At 36.6% G+C, this 20,229-nt stretch overlaps 1 protein-coding gene across 1 annotated transcript; it reads right to left on the reverse strand.

Annotated features, from left to right (window-relative positions):
* Positions 1-2,346: 2,346 nt before the first annotated feature.
* LOC308431869 (olfactory receptor 4B13) lies at positions 2,347-3,261 on the reverse strand (the record flags this gene model as incomplete). The annotated part of the gene is made up of 1 exon (XM_080931494.1): positions 2,347-3,261. The coding sequence occupies one exon, from the start codon at positions 3,259-3,261 to the stop codon at positions 2,347-2,349; it is 915 nt and encodes a 304-aa protein (XP_080787620.1).
* Positions 3,262-20,229: the final 16,968 nt, after the last annotated feature.

The raw sequence follows: 20,229 nt of genomic DNA on the forward strand, positions 1-20,229 counted from the left end.
AATTAGCTAATGAGTTTCAGAGACTGAGGAAAAGATGGTGTACCAATACATAGTGTTCAAAATATTTTAAGTGAATTGATATTGCAAGATTTCATTCTCAACAAGAGCTTATTGGGCAGCAGTTTATGGGCAGAGTAGTTGGAACTACAAAGAAGAAACAATACACAGTTGTGCATATGACAGCCTACAGTCTAAGAACAACCACAGTGAAAGTGGCAATGGTTCTATCACATAAGTCTAAAATGGCTATAAACAGAAGACGCAAGTCCACTTCAGGAGGAGGGTGTTTGCAAGAGGCTGTCTAAGAAAGATTATTCTATTTAACCTAGGTTTGAAAAGAGATATAAGACTTTGTCATATGTGAAAGGAAGGTAAAGTTTCATGTGGAATGATCAGAATTTCCTGCCATTTCCTGTTGCTGTGATAACACACCCTGCCAAAAGCAACTTGGGGGGAAAGAGATTTGTTTATCCCACAATTTCAGGCTATATTCCATCATTGCAGAGAAGTTAATGTGGCTAAAACTTGAAGTGGCTAATCACATTACATCCACAGTCAGTGGGAGAAAGCACTGAATTAAGTCAAACATGTTGATTTTCAGTTTGTGTACTTCTACAAAATTTAGTCTCTCCTGCCCAAGGCATACACTGTGTATGAGTTGACTATTAATCAATATAATTCTCCTACAAAATACCCATAGGCCAAGCTAAACTAGACAATTCCTCATTGAAACTTCCTTCCCAGGTGATTCTAGATTTTGCCAATGTGACTATTAAAAATGTCACAATATCCCTGATTAATGATTAATGGAGACAACAAAGAGAATAAGAATTGTGTGATAATTTTATAGCTACTATTTATCTACATATTGAGCCAGTATCTCTAGGAAAAAAATGGAACACAAACAGTCCAAATATACATATAGCACGTTTGATGCATTTTCAGGGTAACATGCTGGCATTAATTTACCTGATCTGGAGAAATATAAACAAATAGACACATAAAATAAAGTGCAGGCCTTAATCTTCTCAAAACTGAAAGGGACCAAGTTTATGATAGTCTACCAAATGTTCATAATTCTAAGAGGTTGTGGGTGGTATGGAAATTCTGAAAGGTTTTAGATACACTTCTCTGGTATTTTTCACCAAGAAATGCTATCAGACTTAGAAGGTAATAAATATGTTATATCAACTTTAAAAAAAGAGAGACTAAGGTGTAATATTCTATATCAAATTTTTAAAAAGAGATATAAAGTATTGTGGTCAACACTAGTAGTTTACTCCTGCCTGATTCCACTGAATTAAGAAAATATACAACTTTTTAGTATTCTGTAATTTATATCAGGATAAGCCAAAAACTATTTCATGTTCATATCAACTATTTTACATCATCCTTCTTGTTGGTAGACAGAATATGTATCATTTTAATGTTTTCTAGTATGAATGTTAGATATGGTGATAGAACACAAAGACTATCTCTGAAGCCATTATGTCACAAGAAGTAAAAATAATTCACAAACTTTTTTGATGATCAAAATTAAATGACCTAAGGTAGAAGATGACAATCACCATCATCAATCATGAAAAAAATGTAGTTGTCTACATTAGAAGAGAAAAGCAGATTAATGTTCTCATGACCAAATATCCCATGATAATTGCATTGCTTTGTTTATTCTCTGAACACAAGGTGTTATCTTAAGGAATGGAGAAGAAAGGGAAGAAAGGAGAAAGAAGAAACAAAAGTAATTATTCACTTACAAAATACTTGTCAAAATATTCTCTATTAAGTAAATATGATCAGGTGAATAACAGGAAAAACTTCCAGTGCTATAGAACTGTAAGAGTGTGTAAGAGTGATTGATGAATATTTTCCAATCAGTATTAGAGAACAAGTTGCATCTAGAAAGCACATGAAATCATGAATAGAAGAGTTTTCAGAAAATAAAATATGAAGAATGCAAAATTCTGTTCTGTGTGAAATCACTGCAGGGAAAATTACATCAAGTCAAATAACTCACAATGATCCATATTAACAACATTCTACTCACTGGGATAGATTAAAATGGTGGAAACATGCACTCTCACAAGTAGACATAAACATAACATGTAGATTAAATAATGAAAACAAATGTCTGAAATTTGATGACCTGGCTCCATGTTAGTAGATGAGTTTCAGAACTAAGCAGTTAAGAAATAATAGACCAACGTGCAGGTTTTTTGTGAAATTGTACCATACAGATAATTTTAATACAACTTTTAGTAGATTTTTAAAAAGAAAACTATACAAAAAAACAGAACCATTTCAATAAGCACAAAACCAAGACACTTTTAATTGTGTTGTGGCCCTTCATTTCTTTTGTTTACAGAACATTCTTATAGCATTCTTCATTTCTGTATTCCTTAGTGTATAGACAATAGGGTTGAGCATGGGGGTGATAACCGTGTAGAACACAGACACAAGCTTATCTTCAGTGAAGGTGGAAGAAGGTCTCATATAAATGAATGCACCAGGACCAAAAAACAGGATGACCACCGTGATGTGAGAGGCACAGGTAGAGAGGGCCTTGCGCCTCCCCTCTGCAGAATAGTTCCTCAAGCTGATTAAGATGATAGCATAAGAGGACACCAAGATGAAGAGAGATATTACAGAGATTAGACCACTGTTGGCCATCACAATAACCCCCTCCACAAAGGTGTCAGTGCAGGCAAGCTTAAATAATGGCTGCAGGTCACAGAAGTAGTGGTCAATCACATTGGGACCACAGAAGGGCAATGGAATGGTGATGAGGATCTGGATTATAGAATGAATGAGGCCTCCCAGCCAGGAACCAGCCACCAGCATGTGACACACTTGATGACTCATGATGTTCATGTAATGCAGAGGTTTACAGATGGCCACGTAACGGTCATGAGCCATCACCACTAGCAAAATGACTTCAACAACGCCAAAGAAATGGGAGAAAAATATCTGAGTCAAGCAGCCTTTCAGAGAGATTGTTTTAATCTTAGCAAGCAAGTCAATGATGAACTTGGGGACAATTGTAGAGGAGTAGCAGATTTCCACCAGAGACAAGGAGCTCAGGAAGAAGTACATGGGAGAATGTAAAGTCTTACTGGCACTGACTGCCACAACAATAATACCATTGCCCAACACTGTGACCAGGTACACGGGAAGGAACAGCACAAAGCACACCTTCTGCACCTCTGGATCCTGGAAAAGGCCAGTGAAAATTAACTCAGTTACATTATTTTCATTGGCCATGGAGTCAGCTCAAGTGTGTTGAATATCAGATAGTAGGAAGGCTGGAAGAAAATGAAAAGATTATTGTACAAGTTAATTTCACTAAAAGCATTCTCAAAAGCTCAGGTTGTTTTGCTAAATACTTACTGCTCAGCCAGTATATTCTCATTCATCATTAAATGTTAGTACTTTAGTGGTTTAATTTACTATATTTTAATTTCATCTAGCTATTAACAGAAAGTAGAAATCCAGAGAGATGTTTATTTACCATTAGTCACACAGAAAATGTAACTCAGAATAAGTTTCTAACTTTCAGCCCAGGTATCTTGCTTATAATCACAAGGCATTATGAATTTAAGAGTTTAAGGTACATTGTAGGCAAATCTAGATGGATATATAGGTCATATATTTGTATTGACTTTATTAAATTTAATAAGTCTTCCTCTTGAATATTTATTTTGATGCCATTCTTGTTCAATTATTTGAGTCCTTCTGTTCCTCGGAGAATTATTGCACTGGCCATTTATAAAGAATACACATTATTAGTTCATCGTTCTGCAAGCTGAGATGACCAAAGCAAGCTCAGAATCAAGCAGATTGCCTTCCTTCTATGTTGTGGCATGGCAGAAACATCATATGAAGACAAAGAGCAAGCATAGGCGAAAAGCTCCCTTTGCAGCAATGCCACTCGATCTCTAGTCTACTTATGCATAAACAGAAAAAGCTATCATGGTTCAGTCACCAAGAAAAGATCAAGCTTCTGAAATCATGAGCTCACCAGGAAATAAAACAATACTTTAAAAAGAAATATTTTTCTATTCCTTCTGACCTTCCCCAATGTCTTCCATGCTGTTTCCTGTTCTCAGCTGTGTTGTCCTCACTTTACTCAAGGCAAAATCTTTCATGTCTTCTAATAAATGTTCACATCACTGAGAGTATTGTACTAACTAAATTTTACACACTATTCTATAATCATTTCACACCATCTACTAGTGAGAGATGTCTAGTGAGAGACATTCATTACAAAGACACAGAGAAATTCCTTAATAGCTCAGTAGGAGCAGATGAGTAGGAGCAACAGAGAAAGGATCACATATATAAAACACAGAGCTGATGAAAGGGGAAAAGTTAGGTTTCTAGACAAAAGAGGGTTGATGTCCCTAAAAAAATCACTGAAAGTGACAGCATACACAACACCTGCACAGGGTCAAGCTAGACAAAATTCCAGCATGGAGAAAGGGAAGTGGATAAAAGTCCCACCCCCTAACCAAAGTCTATTTGTAGTTGATACCTGCTAGAAGAAAGTCAGTTTTTACCCATGCAGTGACAATGACTATATCAACTACATTCCAGGACAGGATTCAAGCCCAGAAGTAATTAGCCAACAAAAAAAAAGAAAAAAAAAAAAGACTCAGGATTTTTGTGGATTTTTTTTGAATGGTGGGGGTTTCTATGGTAGTTTGGAAGGGGGTGCTGTTGTTTGTTATTTGATTTTTTTGAAAAAAAAAAGAACATAAAGTTAGGTGGCTAGCGGAGATCTATAAGTAGTAGGGGATTGGAAAAGAATAAAATTTAAATATAGTTTATAAAAAATTTAATGAGATCTGCTGCCCGGAACGGCAGCTCGTAAAGGCTAAACAACTGGTGAGTGGGAGACCTAGGCTGCAGGGGAGCAGAGGGATCTCTGCGGAGTGCACACTGAAAGTGCACCCACTGCCTTGCCCTGCCCTGCCGTGCCTGATCCAGCGACCGGGAACACAAAATTAGAACTTCTGTTTCAACCCAGCGGCAACTTCAGGACGCAGAGCAGAGCCTGGCCCATCTGCCAACCGGAACAGCGGCTCTTAGAGGCTGAGCAACTGGTGGGTGGGAGACCTGGGTTGCCTGGGAGCAGAGAGATCTCTGCAGAGTGCACATGGAAAATGCACCCCCTGCCTTGCCCTGCCCTGCCCTGCCTGAGCCAGCGACCAGAAACAGAACGTTGGAACTTCTGTTCGCACCCGACGACTCTGAGGCATAAAACAGGGAACGGCACACCTGACAACCTGGACCAGCAGAGACCAAGGGACACAGACCAGAACCAAGGGAAAGGCAAGAACATATCACTGACAACAAAATGGCAAGAGGAGAGCGAAAGAGTATATCCCAAGGAAACCAAGACAATCTAGCAACACCAGAACACAGCTCTCCCATAACAGCAAACATCGGATTTTCAAACACTCCAGAAAAAGAAGACACAGACCTGAAAACATACATCAAGATGCTGATAGAGATACTTAAACAAGAACAAGAGGAAAAGCAAAAAGATTCAAAAGCTTTTAAAGAAGAAACAAGAAAAACACTCAAAGAACTCAAAGAACTAGAAGAAAACAGAACCAAAGAAATAAAAAAAAAATGAAAGAGGGAAATTAAAATAGAAATTGACATAATAAAGAAAACGTTAAAAGAGATAACCCTAGAGGCAGAACACCAAAAAAAAAAAAAAAAAAAAAAAAATCAGGAGTCACAGAAGCAAGCATTTCCAATAGATTACAAGAGATCAAAGAGAGAATCTCGGGGGCAGAAGACAACATTGCAAACATAGACAAAACAGCCAGAGAAGATGCAAAAAAACAAAAAGCTCCTAACCCAAAATGTCCAGGAAATCCAAGACACAATGAGAAGACCGAACCTAAGGATAATAGGAATAGAAGAGGGAGAAGAGTATCAACTAAGAGGCACAGTAAATATCTTCAACAAAATTGTAGAAGAAAACTTCCCTACCCACAAGAATGAGATGACCACGAGCATAAAAAAAGCCTTCAGAACTCCAAATAGGTTGGACCAGAAAAGAAATACCTCCCGACACATAATAAGAAAAACATCAAGTGCCCAAAGTAAAGAAAGAATACTAAAAGCAGTAAGGGAAAAAGGTCAGGTAACATATAAAAACAGGCCAATCAGACTCACACCCGATTTCTCAACAGAGACTATGAAAGCTAGAAGAGCCTGGACTGACATCATGCACTCCTTAAGAGAGCACAAGTGCCAGTCCAAGCTGCTATACCAAGAAAAACTATCAATCACCATAGATGGCGAGATGAAGATATTTCAAGACAAATCAAAATTCACACAATATCTGACCACAAACCCAGCACTACAACGAATTATAGGTGGAAAACCCAATACAATGAGGGAAAATACAGCCTAGTATAAACAAGAAAACTAAAAGAAAAAAAAATCACAGACACAACTCAACCCACAAAAGCAATAATGGAAGGAAACAGAAACAACTATTCCTTGATATCTATTAACATAAATGGACTCAACTCCCCAATAAAGAGACATAGACTATCAGACTGGATACATAAACAAAATCCAGCCTTTTGCTGCATACAGGAAACTCATCTCAGAGACAAAGACAGACACTATCTCAGAGTAAAAGGGTGGGAAAAAAACTTCCAAGCAAACAGCTCCAAGAAGCAAGCTGGAGTGGCTATTCTAATATCGAATAAAGTAAATATCTAACCAAAAGTTATCAAAAAAGATAAGGAAGGACACTTTTTACTCATTACCGGGGAAATCTCTCAGGAGGAATTCTCAATCCTTAACATATATGCTCCAAATAAAAAAGCACCCACATTCATAAAAAAAACGCTACTATAGCCCAAAAAATACATCTCACCCCACACAATGATAGTGGGAGACTTTAATACCCCACTCTCACCAATGGACAGATCAGGGAAACAGAAACTGAACAAGGACACTGCAAAACTAACAGAGACTTTGAACCAACCAGAATTAATAGATATATACAGAACATATTATCCTAAAGTAAAAGAATACACTTTCTTCTCACCACCCCATGGCACCTTCTCAAAAATTGACCACATAATTGGACACAGAACAAGCCTCCATCAATATAAGAAGATTGAAATACTCCCAGGCATCCTCTCAGATCACCATAGTCTACGGCTGGTTTTAACAACAACAAAGACAACAAAAAGCCCACTTAATGATGGAAACTAAACAATATTCTGTTAAACGATAGCAGGGACAAAAAAGAAATAAAGAAAGAAATTAAGGGTTTTCTAGAATTCAACGAAAACAAAAACACAACATACCCAAACCTATGGGTTTCAATGAAAGCAGTATTGAGAGTAAAACTCATAGCCCTAAGTGCTTCCAAAAAGAAACTGGAGAGAGCCTACATCAGCAACCTGACAGCACAGCTAAAAGCCCTAGAACAAAAGGAAGCAGATACACCCAAAAAGAGTAGACAGGAAGAAATAATCAAAATTAGGGCAGAAATAGACCAAATAGAAACAAAAAGAACCATTGAAAAAATCAACAAAACCAAGAGTTGGTTCTTTGAGAAAGTCAACAAGATTGATAAACCCCTAGCCAGACTAACTAGAGGGTAAAGAGAGAGTATACAAATTAAGAAAATCATAAAGGAAAGTGGCCACATAACAACTGAAACTGAGAAAATTCAAGAAATCATCAGATCCTACTACAAAAACGTATACTCCGCAAAATTGGAAAATCTGGAGGAAATGGACGAATTCCTAGACAGATACAAGATCCCAAAGTTAAACCTGGACCAAGTAAACCATCTAAATGACCCTATAACACCTAAAGAAATAGAAGAAGCCATCAAAAGCCTCCCAACCAAAAAAAGCCCAGGTCCAGACGGGTTCAGTGCAGAATTCTATCAGACATTTATTGGGGATATAACACCAATACTGTCCAAACTATTCCAAAAGATAGAATCAGATGGAATATTACTTAACTCATTTTTTGAGGCTACAATAACCCTCGTACCTAAACCACACAAAGACCCTACAAGGAAAGATTACTTCAGACCAATCTCACTTATGAACACTGATACAAAATTACTCAACAAAATCCTAGCAAACTGATTCCAAGAACACACCAAAACGATCATTCATCATGACCAAGTAGGCTTCATCCCTGGGATGCAGGGATGGTTTAACATAAGGAAATCCATCAAAGTATTCCACCATATAAACAAACTCAAAGATCAAAATCAGATGATCATCTCACTGGACACTGAGAAAGCATTTGACAAAATCCAACACCCCTTCATGTTAAAAGTCCTGTAAAGAACAGGAATCCAAGGTCCATACTTAAACATAATAAAAGCAATATACAGCAAACCAACAGCAAACATAAAACTTAATGGCGAGAAACTTGAGGCAATCCCACTAAAATCAGGGACTCGACAAGGCTGCCCACTCTCCCCCTACCTATTCAACATAGTACTGGAAGTCCTGGCTGGAGCAATTAGACAGCAAAAGATCAAGGGGATACAAATCGGAAAAAAAGAGATAAAAACATCACTCTTTGCCGATGATATGATAGTGTACTTGAGTGACCCCAAAAAATCCACTAGAGAACTCCTACAGCTGATAAAAAAGTTCAGCAAAGTGGCTGGATACAAAATTAACTCAAACAAATCAGAAGCCTTCCTATACTCAAAGGACAAACATGTGGAGAAAGAAATTAGAAATAAGGTACCCTTCACAATCGTCACAAAAACTATGAAATACCTTGGTGTGACTCTAACTAAGCAAGTGAAGGACCTGTATGACAGAACTTCAAACCTCTAAAGAAAGAAATTGAGGAGGATCTCAGAAAATGGAAAGATCTCCCATGCTCATGGATTGGAAAAATAAACATCTTAAAAATGGCCATCCTACCAAAAGCAATCTACAGATTCAATGCAATCCCCATCAAAATTGCAACCCAGTTCTTCATGGAATTGGAAAGATCAATGTACAATTTCATATGGAATAACAAAAGACCTAGAATAGCGAAATCCATCCTCAACAAAAAAAAACATCTGTGGGAATCACTATCCCTGACCTCAAACTATATTACAAGGCAATTGTGCTAAAAACTGCATGGTACTGGTACAGAAATAGGCATGTGGATCAATGGAATAGAATAGAAGATCCAGAAATGAGCCCTCATGTGTAAGGTCACCTGATTTTTGACAAAGGAGCAGTAAACACTCAATGGAAAAAGGACAGCCTATTCAACAAATGGTGCTGGTCCAACTGGCACTCAGCATGCAAAAGAATGAAAATAGACCCGTTCTTATCTCCTTGTACAAAGCTCAAGTATAAGTGGATCAAAGATCTCCACATTAAACCAGATACACTGGAACTATTAGATGAGAAAGTGGGAAAAACCTTAGAACACATAGGCACAGGAGAAAATTTCCTGAACAAAACACCAATGGCTCAAGCTCTAAGGTCAAAGATTAACAAATGGGACTTAATGAGATTGCAAAGTTTCTCTAAGGCTAAGGACATAGTCAAGAAAACAAAATGGCTACCAACAGAATGGGAAAAGATCTTTACCAACACCACATCAGGTAGAGGCCTAATATCCAAGGTATACAAGGAACTCAAAAAGCTAGACACCAGAGAATCAAATAACCCTATTAAAAAATGGGGTACAGAGCTAAACAAATCATTTTCAGTTGAGAAACACCGAATGGCTGAGAAACATCTGAGGAAGTGCTTGACATCCTTAGCCATCAGGGAAATGCAAATCAAAACAACCCTGAGATTCCACCTCACACCAGTCAGATTGGCCAAGATCCAAAACTCAGATGACAGCAGATGCTGGCAAGGCTGTGGAGAAAGAGGAACACTTCTCCACTGTTGTTGGGGTTGCAAGATAATACAACCACTCTGGAAATCAGTCTGGGGATACCTCAGAAAATTGGATATAGTACTACCTGAAGACCCAGCTATTCCACTTCTGGGCATATATCCCAGAGATACTTTAATACACAACAAAGATATATGCACCACAATGTTCATATAGGCTCTATTTATAATAGCCAGAAGCTGGAAAGAATCCAGATGTCCTTCAGAAGATGAATGGATACAAAAATTGTGGTACATATACACAATGGAATACTACTCAGCCACCTGAAACAATGACTTCACCAAATTCTTAAGAAAATGGCTGCATCTAGAGAATATCATCCTGAGTGAGATAACCCAGTCACAAAAGAACAGACATAATATGCAGTCACTGATAGTGGGATGCTAACCCCAGAGGTTTACACTCCCCCAGAAACAACTCACAGACTGTATGAAGTCCAAGAAACAAAGAAAACAAAATAAAACAAAAAAAAATATTTACAAACAAGAAAACTTTAACTATTACCATGTTACATTTTGTTTTACATGTAATTTATGCTGATTGTAACTATTAAGTTTTCAAGGCATACTATCAAACCTTGAAAAAAATTAAGTACTGACTAAAAAATATATTCATATAGTTTTATGTAAAAATTATGTTAAAATCTGAAAAAAGTACTGACAAAAATATATAATTTTAAGCAACAAATGTTTAAAATCTGTACATTTATCTTTGTTTTGTAAAATAAAGTTGTTTAAAAAAAAGAAAACAAAAAACTTTAATGAAAATATTTAATAAATTTTAAACCAACAAAAACATATTATAGAACCAAAAAATATTTATGCTTGAAGAGAAAGTTCGTCATATTCCTTGTACTTGAGTTGAAGCCTAGAAACATTCCACCCTACACAACTCTCCTGTCCCTGACTGATGTCTCATGTTTGAAGCATTTATTCTAAACTCATGTGTTAGAAAAATTATTCTTAAAACAACTTTAAATATACTAAAAACTGTTAGTAGGTGGAATTCTATGTTTCCCTAATTCAGGGACTAAATTTTGCTAAAGTCATTTGTAACAGACATAAATTTCCATCTTCCTCATTATCTTTGTCAGCAACAAGTATGTTTTATGCTCCCTCTTAAGTTTTGGTTCTTATTAGTTTAACATCCATAAAGAAAAAATTATAAAATCCTCTAAATTAAAATCAGTTATTTTCATAATCTGAGGTCCCTCAACAATTTGCACCCTTGTCTACCCAGGCTTCTCTTTAACATTGCTCAACCTCTCCCTGACCCCCCCCCCCCGACACACACACACACACACACACACACACACACACACACTGCTAATTCTCATCATAGAGCCTCACTTACCCAAAGTAACCTCACCTGTCCCCTCCAATGCTACCCATTTTGCAGGCCCGATTCAAGTCCTGTTCAGAGAGTGAGACATTTACAAGTGATGCCACCACAGATTCTTCATTCTATGATCACTGACTAAATTTTTTTAAAGTATACAATAATGTCCCCGTAAGCTACAGAACAAATTTGCATGCTCTTAGGAGTTCAAGGTCTTGTTTAGATTGTTCTTTCTAAATTTGCTCCATTATAATCAGTTTCCAAATAGACATAATGTAGTAATCGCCGAACATAAGCTCACCTCTCTCTGCTCTTTCACTCTAAAATGTAATCAGAATTTCACTGCTACAAAATAAAGTTCTCATGCCTCTCTGTCATTGTGATGTATTATCATCCATAACGATAAGTACTTTATTTGGTCATTGCAGTGTGCATGTTAGGTTTTCCAACCAAAAGTATACTATTATATTACTCAAAACTATGTTTACTATTTTTCTTAAATATTTCTTTGCATTTTAGTGAATATTAAAGGTTCTCTCCTTGCTATTTTGTGTTTATATATGTGTTTCGGATGATATGAACATGCACTAGGAGAATTCTGGGGGGAGGAGCTGTAAGGCCAGAAGGAAACACCACAGCCCCAAAAACACGGATTATAAGAAGCTATAAGCACCCATGTCAGTAATAAGCATAGAACAGTGGTCCATTCCAAGAGTAGTAAATGTTCTTAACCACTGAGCTATTGCTCCAACCCCAACAGTAAACATTCAAAGTACCTAATATGTCATCATTTAAACGCTGTACCACAGCTTCAGGCATTTTTTAATGTAAATCAAATATTTTTAATAAATCAAAACATATCTTGATTTATTGGTGTAGGTGTGCCACGATGTGTGTGTGGTGCTCATAGAACAACTTACAGAAGTCAGTTCTCTTTCTCCACCTTGTGGAATATGTGTAAGGGAAGAAAATCAGGTCATCAACTTGGAAGCAACTGTCTTTTCCCATTAAGGTGTCTTGTGCTCTTACGGATCAGGCTTTAAAATTGTGTTTGCTAATTCATCCCAGTTTTGATAAAAAACTTGAAACCTGTCTCTCATTGTTATCAGCTTTTTCATAAGAAAACATACAAACTCTAAATAAATTAGCTTATATTTATAGCTTCTGAATAATTACACAGTGGCAAAATCAGGACTTAAAACCTACCAGTTTATCATCTATGCCTGTCTATTTTACCAAGAATCAAGCATCATTAACAGGATAAACATGGTAGAAAACAAAGGAGTTGTAAGAAGTTATGGGTGTACGTACTTACCTTCAAAAGCAATGTATCTTCTCTAAACTTAAACATTATTAATGATACACTAAAGAAATAAAATTATCTGTACATATCATTTTAATTTAATACAGGAATTGAGACATCACTCAGAGATAAGAAAAACTTTGCAGTGTCCTGTGTTTCCAGGCTGAATTTTCCCATCAGTAAGACACACTTGAAATCTTGTCTATTTTAACTTGACCTATTCCTATACAACAACTCTGTCCTTTGTGTATATACTCCTCTCACTTGTACACTCATATTTGTAGCAATTGATAAATTCCTTCTCTTTTCCTTCAATGAATAACTCATCAGGAAGCATGGAAACCAAAAAGGTGATTTTCAGATAAACATGTGAAGTCTATAAAGATAGAGATAATGAAAAATGAGTTAACTGATATCAATAGAAACCCATGAACTCTGTGCCTTAATTTTGGTAATATCCAGTAATTTCACCTACCTTTGGATAAGAAAAGCAGGTAAGCTCCTGCTCTACCTTGGAGATCACATGGATTTCAAATAAATTGTCTCAAATTTATCATGAAATTCTCAGCTTTCATGAAACAGCTCAAAGAAAAGTTGTGATCTAATGGGGAAAGAAACTAACATAGAAGAAGTAACAGATTACTCTTTACAGAGTCTGTCTTCTTCAATAAAAAAGTCTCTTGAATAATATTACCACCAAGATTTCTCACTGAATGTCCTAGCCCAGGTAACACTCAGCTAAATTACCCTAAGAGCATAGCGCTAAATAATTTGAGACAAAAGTTAGAATAATCTTATAACAATTCTTGAACATAAAAGAAGAGGAAAGAGTCTGAGAGAGGTGAATTGATTTCACAAAGCCACAGTCTAGTAAGTACAGTATTCTATCCAAAATGTTAGGCTTTGAGGGTATGAGGTGGAAATGGCCCTGCAATTCAAGGCTTACATCTGTCTTCTAGGTCAAACACCTGTGAAGTATTTAGAAAACAAAGTGGGGAAAATCACAAGGAAAGAAAATCTTAGGGCATCTGTATCAAAAAAAATATTAAGATTTACAATATTTAGCTTAATAAAAAAAAATTCATGAGAACAGGTAATTCAAGAATTTTTTTAAATCTATTTCAGTGTAGCAGTGTGATTCATCCACACTGTATCCAAAGGCTGTGCTTAAATGCTCACCTACTTGGACGATTCACATGATGAATGAATCCACACATATAATCAAGAGACTATCTTCCCCATGGAGTTTTTCCCTATAGGAAAACTTAGCCAAATTAATGGTGACTCTGACAATAATTATCAATATTTTGCAATTATTTTAGTGATATTTCAATACTACTTTACATAGTTCTGACTGAAGTAAATATCATAATTTTTAATGAAAAAAAGACTTAAGCAATAGGTTTTGATTAGCTACTGAATAAGTTTCCAAATGAGAACACCATTTCTTTCTATTTTTCTAAAAATTCAACAACTTTATTTTTAAAAAAAACAAAGATAAATGTACAGATTTAAAGCATTTTAGCATAAAAGTATATGAATACATTTTTATCAGTACTTGAGTTTTTAAAGGTTTAATACTATGCATTAAAATCTTACGAGCTACAATGAGGATGAAGTACATGTAAAACAAACTGTATCCTGGAAATAGTCAAAGTTTTCTGGGTGTGTAAAGATTAAGCATAACTGTTTTTCTATTTTTGTTTTTTTCTGGCATTTTTTTCTTGAAATTCATATAGTCTATTAGTTGTTTCTGGGGTATTCAGAGATTTCTGGGGTTAGTATCCAATTATTAGTTATTGTATATTATGTCTCTTCTTTTGTGACTGGGTTATCTCACTCAGGATGATATTCTCTAGATGCAACCATTTTCTTAAAAATTTCATAAAGTCATTGTTTCTGATAGCTGAGTAGTACTCCATTGTGTAAATATACCATAATTTTTGTATCCATTCATCTACTGAAGGACATCTGGGTTCTTTCCAACTTCTGGCTATTATAAATAGGGCTGCTATGAACATTGTGGTGCATGTGTCTTTGTTGTATGTTGGAGCTTCGCTGGGGTATATGTCCAGAAGTGGAATAACTGGATCTTCAGGTAGTACTATGTCCAATTTTCTGAGGAATCGACAGACTAATATCCAGAGTGGTTGTACCAGTTTACTACCCCACCAACAATAGAGAAGTGTTCCTCTTTCTCTGTATCCTTGCCAGCATCTGCTGTCATCTGAATATTTTATCTTAGCCATTCTTGTTGGTATGAGGTGGAATCTCAGGGTTGTTTTGATTTGCATTTCCCTGATGTCTAATGATGTCAAGCACTTCCTTAGATGCTTCTCAGCCATTCGATATTCCTCAATTGAGAACTTTTTTGTGTAGAAGGGAATCAGACTAGCCAGGGAACAGAGAGATCTCTGCCAAGTGTGCACGGACAGCATGCCCCCTACCCTGCGTAACTAGGAAACCAGGAACCCAGCATTGGGACCTCTGTTCCCACCCTGAGGCTTTGAGGCACAGAACAGGGCTCAGACCAACCTCCACCTGGACCAGCAGAGATCCAGGGACACAGGCCAGGTGCAAGGAAAATCCAAGAACATATCAAGGACAACAAGACGGCAAGAGGAAAGCAAAAGAGCATACCCCAGGGAAACCAAGACAACCTGGCAACACTAGAACCCAGTTCTCCCATCACAGAAAACTGCAGAATGCCAAACACTCCAGAAAAAGAAGACTCAGACATGAAATCCTACCTCAAGATAATGAGAGAGATCCTTAAACAAGAATGGAAGGAAAAGAAAAAGAATTAGAAGCTTTTAAGAAGAAATAAGAAAAGCACTCAAAGAACAAAAAGAAAAGAAAACCAAAGAGATGAAGGAATAGAAGAAGGAATTTAAAACAGAAATAAACACAATAAAGAAAACATTAAAAGAGACAATCCTAGAAGTAGAACTCTTAAAAAAGAAATCAGGAGTTACAGATACAATCATTTCCAACAGACTACAAGAGAGAGAAGAGAGAATTGTGGGAGCTGAAGACAACAATGAAAACATAGACAAAACAGTCAGAGAAGATGCAAAAACCAAAAAGCTCCTAACCCTAAAGGTCCAGGAGATCCAGGACACAATGAAAAGAACAAACATAAGGATGATAGGAATAGAAGAGGGAGAAGAATATCAACTAAGAGGCACAGCAAATATCTTCAACAAAATTGTAGAAGAAAACTTTCCTACCCTTGAGAATGAGATGACCAAGAGCATAAAGGAAGCCTTCAGAACTCCAAATAGGTTGGACCAGAAAAGAAATTCCTCCCAACATATAATAGTCAAAACACAAAGTTCCCAAAGCAAAGAAAGAATACTAAAAGCAGTAAGGGGAAAAGGTCAGATAACATATAAAGGCAGACCAATCAGAATCACCCCGGATTTCTCAACAGAGACTATGAAAGCTAGAAGACCCTGGAAAGACATCATGCAGACCCTAAGAGAGCACAAGTGCCAGCCCAAACTGCTATACACAGCAAAACTATTAATCACCATAGATGGAGAGATGAAGATATTCCAAGACAAATCTAAATTTACACAATATCTGACCACAAACCCAGCACTACAAAAAATTATAGGTGGAAAACCCAATAAAATGAGGGGTATTAAGTCCTAGTAACAACAAGAAAACTCCTAAGCAATAAAACCAAAAGAAGAAAGAAACACAGACACAATTCAACCTACAAAAGCAATAATAGCAAAAAACAGCAACCACTATTCCTTGATATTTATTAACATAAATGGACTCAACTCCCCAATAAAGAGAAATAGGCTATCAGACTGGATACATAAACAAAATCCAGCATTTTGCTGCATACAGAAAACTCATCTCAGAGACGAAGACAGAGAGAATCTCAGAGTAAAAAGTTGGGAAAAAAACTTCCAAGCAAAAACCCCAAGAAGCAAGCTGGAGTGGCTATTCTAATATAGAATAAAGTAAATTTCCAACCAAAAGTTATCAAAAAAAGATAAGGAAGGACACTTTTTACTTATTACAGGAGAAATCTGTCAGGAGGAACTCTCAATCCTTAACATATATGCTCCAAATAAAAAAGCACCCACATTCATAAAAAGAAACCCTACTAAAGCTCAAAAAATACAATTCACCACACACAGTAATAGTGGGAGAATTTAATACCCCACTCTCACCAATGGACAGATCATGAAAACAGAAACTGAACACTGTAAAACTAACAGAGACTATGCACCAACTAAAATTAATAGATATCTACAGAACATATCACCCTAAAACAAAAGAATACACCTTTTTCTCAGCACTTCACGGCACCTTCTCAATAATTGACCACATAATTGGACACAGAACAAGCCTCAATCAATAAAAAAAGATTGAAATCCTCCCATGCATCCTTTCAGATCACCATGGGCTAAGACTGATGTTTAATAACAACAAAGACAACAAAAAGCCCATATACAAATGGAAACTAAACAATGCCCTATTAAGTGATATTAGGGTCAAAGAAGAAATAAAGAAAGAAATTAAGGATTTTCTAGAATTTAATGAAAACAAAAACACGACATACCCAAACTTATGGGATGCAATGAAAGCAGTACTGAGGGGGAAACTCATAGCTCTGAGTGCTTCCATTAAGAAACTGGAGAGAGCATACACTAGTAACCTGACAGCACAATTGAAAGCTCTAGAACAAAAGTAGCAGATACACCCAAGAAGAGTAGACAGCAAGAAATAATCAAATTTAGGGCAGAAATAGACCAAATAAAAACAAAAAGAACCATTGAAAGAATCAACAAAACCGAGAGCTGGTTCCTTGAGGAAATTAACAGGATTGAAAAACCCTTAGCCAGACTAACTGGAGGGCAAAGAAAGAGTATCCAAATTAACAAAATCAAAAAGGACAGTGGAGAAATAATGACTAAAACTGAGGAAATTCACGAAATCATCAGATCCTACTGCAAAAGCCTATACTCCACAAATTTGGAAAATTTGGAGGAAATGGATGAATTCCTAGACCGATGCAAGATCTTAAAGTTAAACCAGGACCAGGTAAACCATCTAAATGACCTTATAACACCTAAAGAAATAGAAGAAGTCATCAAAAGCCTCCCAACCAAAAAAAGGCCCAGGTCCAGATAGGTTCAGTGCAGAATTTTATCAGACATTTATTGCCGAAATAATTTCAATACTCTCCAAACTATTCCACAAGATAGTATCAGATGGAGTACTAACTAACTCATTTTTTGAGGCTACAATAACCCTCATTCCTAAACCACACAAAGACCCTACAAGGAAAGAGAACTTCAGACCAATCTCACTTATGAACATTGATGCAAAAATACTCAACAAAATCCTTGCAAACTGAATGCAAGAACACATCAAAACAATCATTCACCATGATCAAGTAGGCTTGATCCCTGGCATGCAGGGATGGTTTTATATACGAAAATGCATCAATGTAATCCACCATATAAACAAACTCAAAGAAAAAAAAACAAATGGTCATCTCACTAGATGCTGAGAAAGCATTTGACAAATTTCAAAACCCGTCATGTAAAAAGTCCTGGAAAGAACAGGAATCCAAGGTCCATACCTAAAAATAATAAAAGCAATATACAGCAAACAAATGGCCAACATCAAAATTAACGGTGGGAAACTTGATGCAATCCCACTAAAATCAGAGCGTCGACAAGGTTGCCCACTCTCTCCCTACCTATTCAACATAGTACTGAAAGTCCTGGCTGGAGTAATTAGACAGCAAAAGGAAATCAAAGGGATACAAATTGGAAAGGAAGAAGTAAAAACAGCACTGTTTGCAGATGACAGGATAGTGTAATTATGTGACCCCACAAATTCCACCAAAAAACTCCTACAGCTGATAAACAAGTCCAGCAAAGTGGCTTGATATAAAATTAACTCAAACAAATCAGTAGCTTTTCTATATTCAAATGACAATCATGTAGAGAAAGAAATTAGGGAAAAGATACCCTTCAAAATTGTCAAAAAAAACTATGAAATACCTTGGTGTGATTCTAACTACAGAAGTGAAGGACCTGTATGCCAAGAACTTCAAACCTCTAAAGAAGGAAATTGAGGAAAATCTCAGAAAATAAAAAGATCTCCCATGCTCATGGATTGGAAGGATCAACATTTTAAAAATGGCCATCCTACCAAAAGCAATCTACAAATTCAATGCAATCCTTATCAAAATTCCAACCCAGTTCTTCATTGAGTTGTAAAGAGCAATGTGCAATTTCTTATGGAATAACAAAAGACCTAGAATAGCGAAATCCATCCTCAACAACAAAAAAACATCTGCGGGAATCACTATCCCTGACCTCAAGCTATATTACAAGGCAATTGTGCTGAAAACTGCATGGTACTGGTACCGAAATAGGCATGTGGATCAATGGAATAAAATAGAAGATCCAGAAATGAGCCCTCACCTATATGGTCACCTGATTTTTGACAAAGGATCTGTAAACACTCATTGGAAAAAGGACAGCCTCTTCAACAAATGGTGTTGGTCCAACTGGCACTCAGCATGCAGAAGAATGAAAATAGACCCTTTCTTATCTCCTTGTACAAAGCTTACGTGTAAGTGGATCAAAGATTTCCACATTAAACCAGATTCATGAATCTATTAGATGAGAAAGTAGGGAAAACTTTAGAACACATAGGCACAGGAGAAAATTTCTGTAAGGCTAAGGACACCATGAAGAAAACAAAAGAGCAGCCAACAGAGTGGGAAATGATCTTTACCAACCCCACATCAGATAGAGGCCTAATATCCAAGGTATACAAAGAATTCAAAAAGCTAGACACCAGAGAATCAAACAACCCTATTAAAAATGGGGTACAGAATTAAACAAAAAGTTCTCAATTGAGGAATGTCGAATGGCTGAGAAACATCTAAGGAAGTGCTTGACATCCTTATCCATCAGAAAAATGCAAATTAAAACAACCCTGAGATTCCACTTCACACCAGTCAAATTGGCCAAGATCCAACACTCAGATGACAGCAGATGCTGGTGAGGCTGTGGAGAAAGAGGAACACTTCTCCACTGTTGGTGGGGTTGTAAACTGATACAACCACTCTGGAAATCAGTCTGACGATTCCTCAGAAATCCTTGGACATAGTACTACCTGAAAATCCAGCTATTCTACTTCTGGGCATATACCCCAGAGACACTCCAATATACAACAAAGACGCATGCACCACAATTTTCATAGCAGCTCTTTTTATAATAGGCAGAAGCTGGAATGAACCCAGATGTCCTTCAGTAGATAAATGGATACAAAAATTGTGGTATATTTACACAATGGAGTATTACTCAGCTATCAGAAACAATGACTTAACCAAATTCTTAAGAAAATGGTTGCATCTAGAGAATAACATCCTGAGTGAGATAACTCAGTTATAACCAGATAACAAAAGAACAGACATAATATGCAGTCACTGATAATGGGATACTAACCCCAGAAAGCTCTGAACACCCCAGAAACAACTCACAGACTTTGTGAAGTTCAAAAAAAGAAAGGAAGAAAGAAAGAAAGAAAAGGAAAAACCATTATGCTCAATCCTTACACCCCAAGAAAACTTTGACCTATTCCGGGTTACATTCTGTTTTACATGTACTTTATGCTCA

This window comes from Micromys minutus (genome assembly GCF_963924665.1).
Source record: "Micromys minutus genome assembly, chromosome: 17".
Lineage (NCBI taxonomy): Eukaryota > Metazoa > Chordata > Mammalia > Rodentia > Muridae > Micromys > Micromys minutus.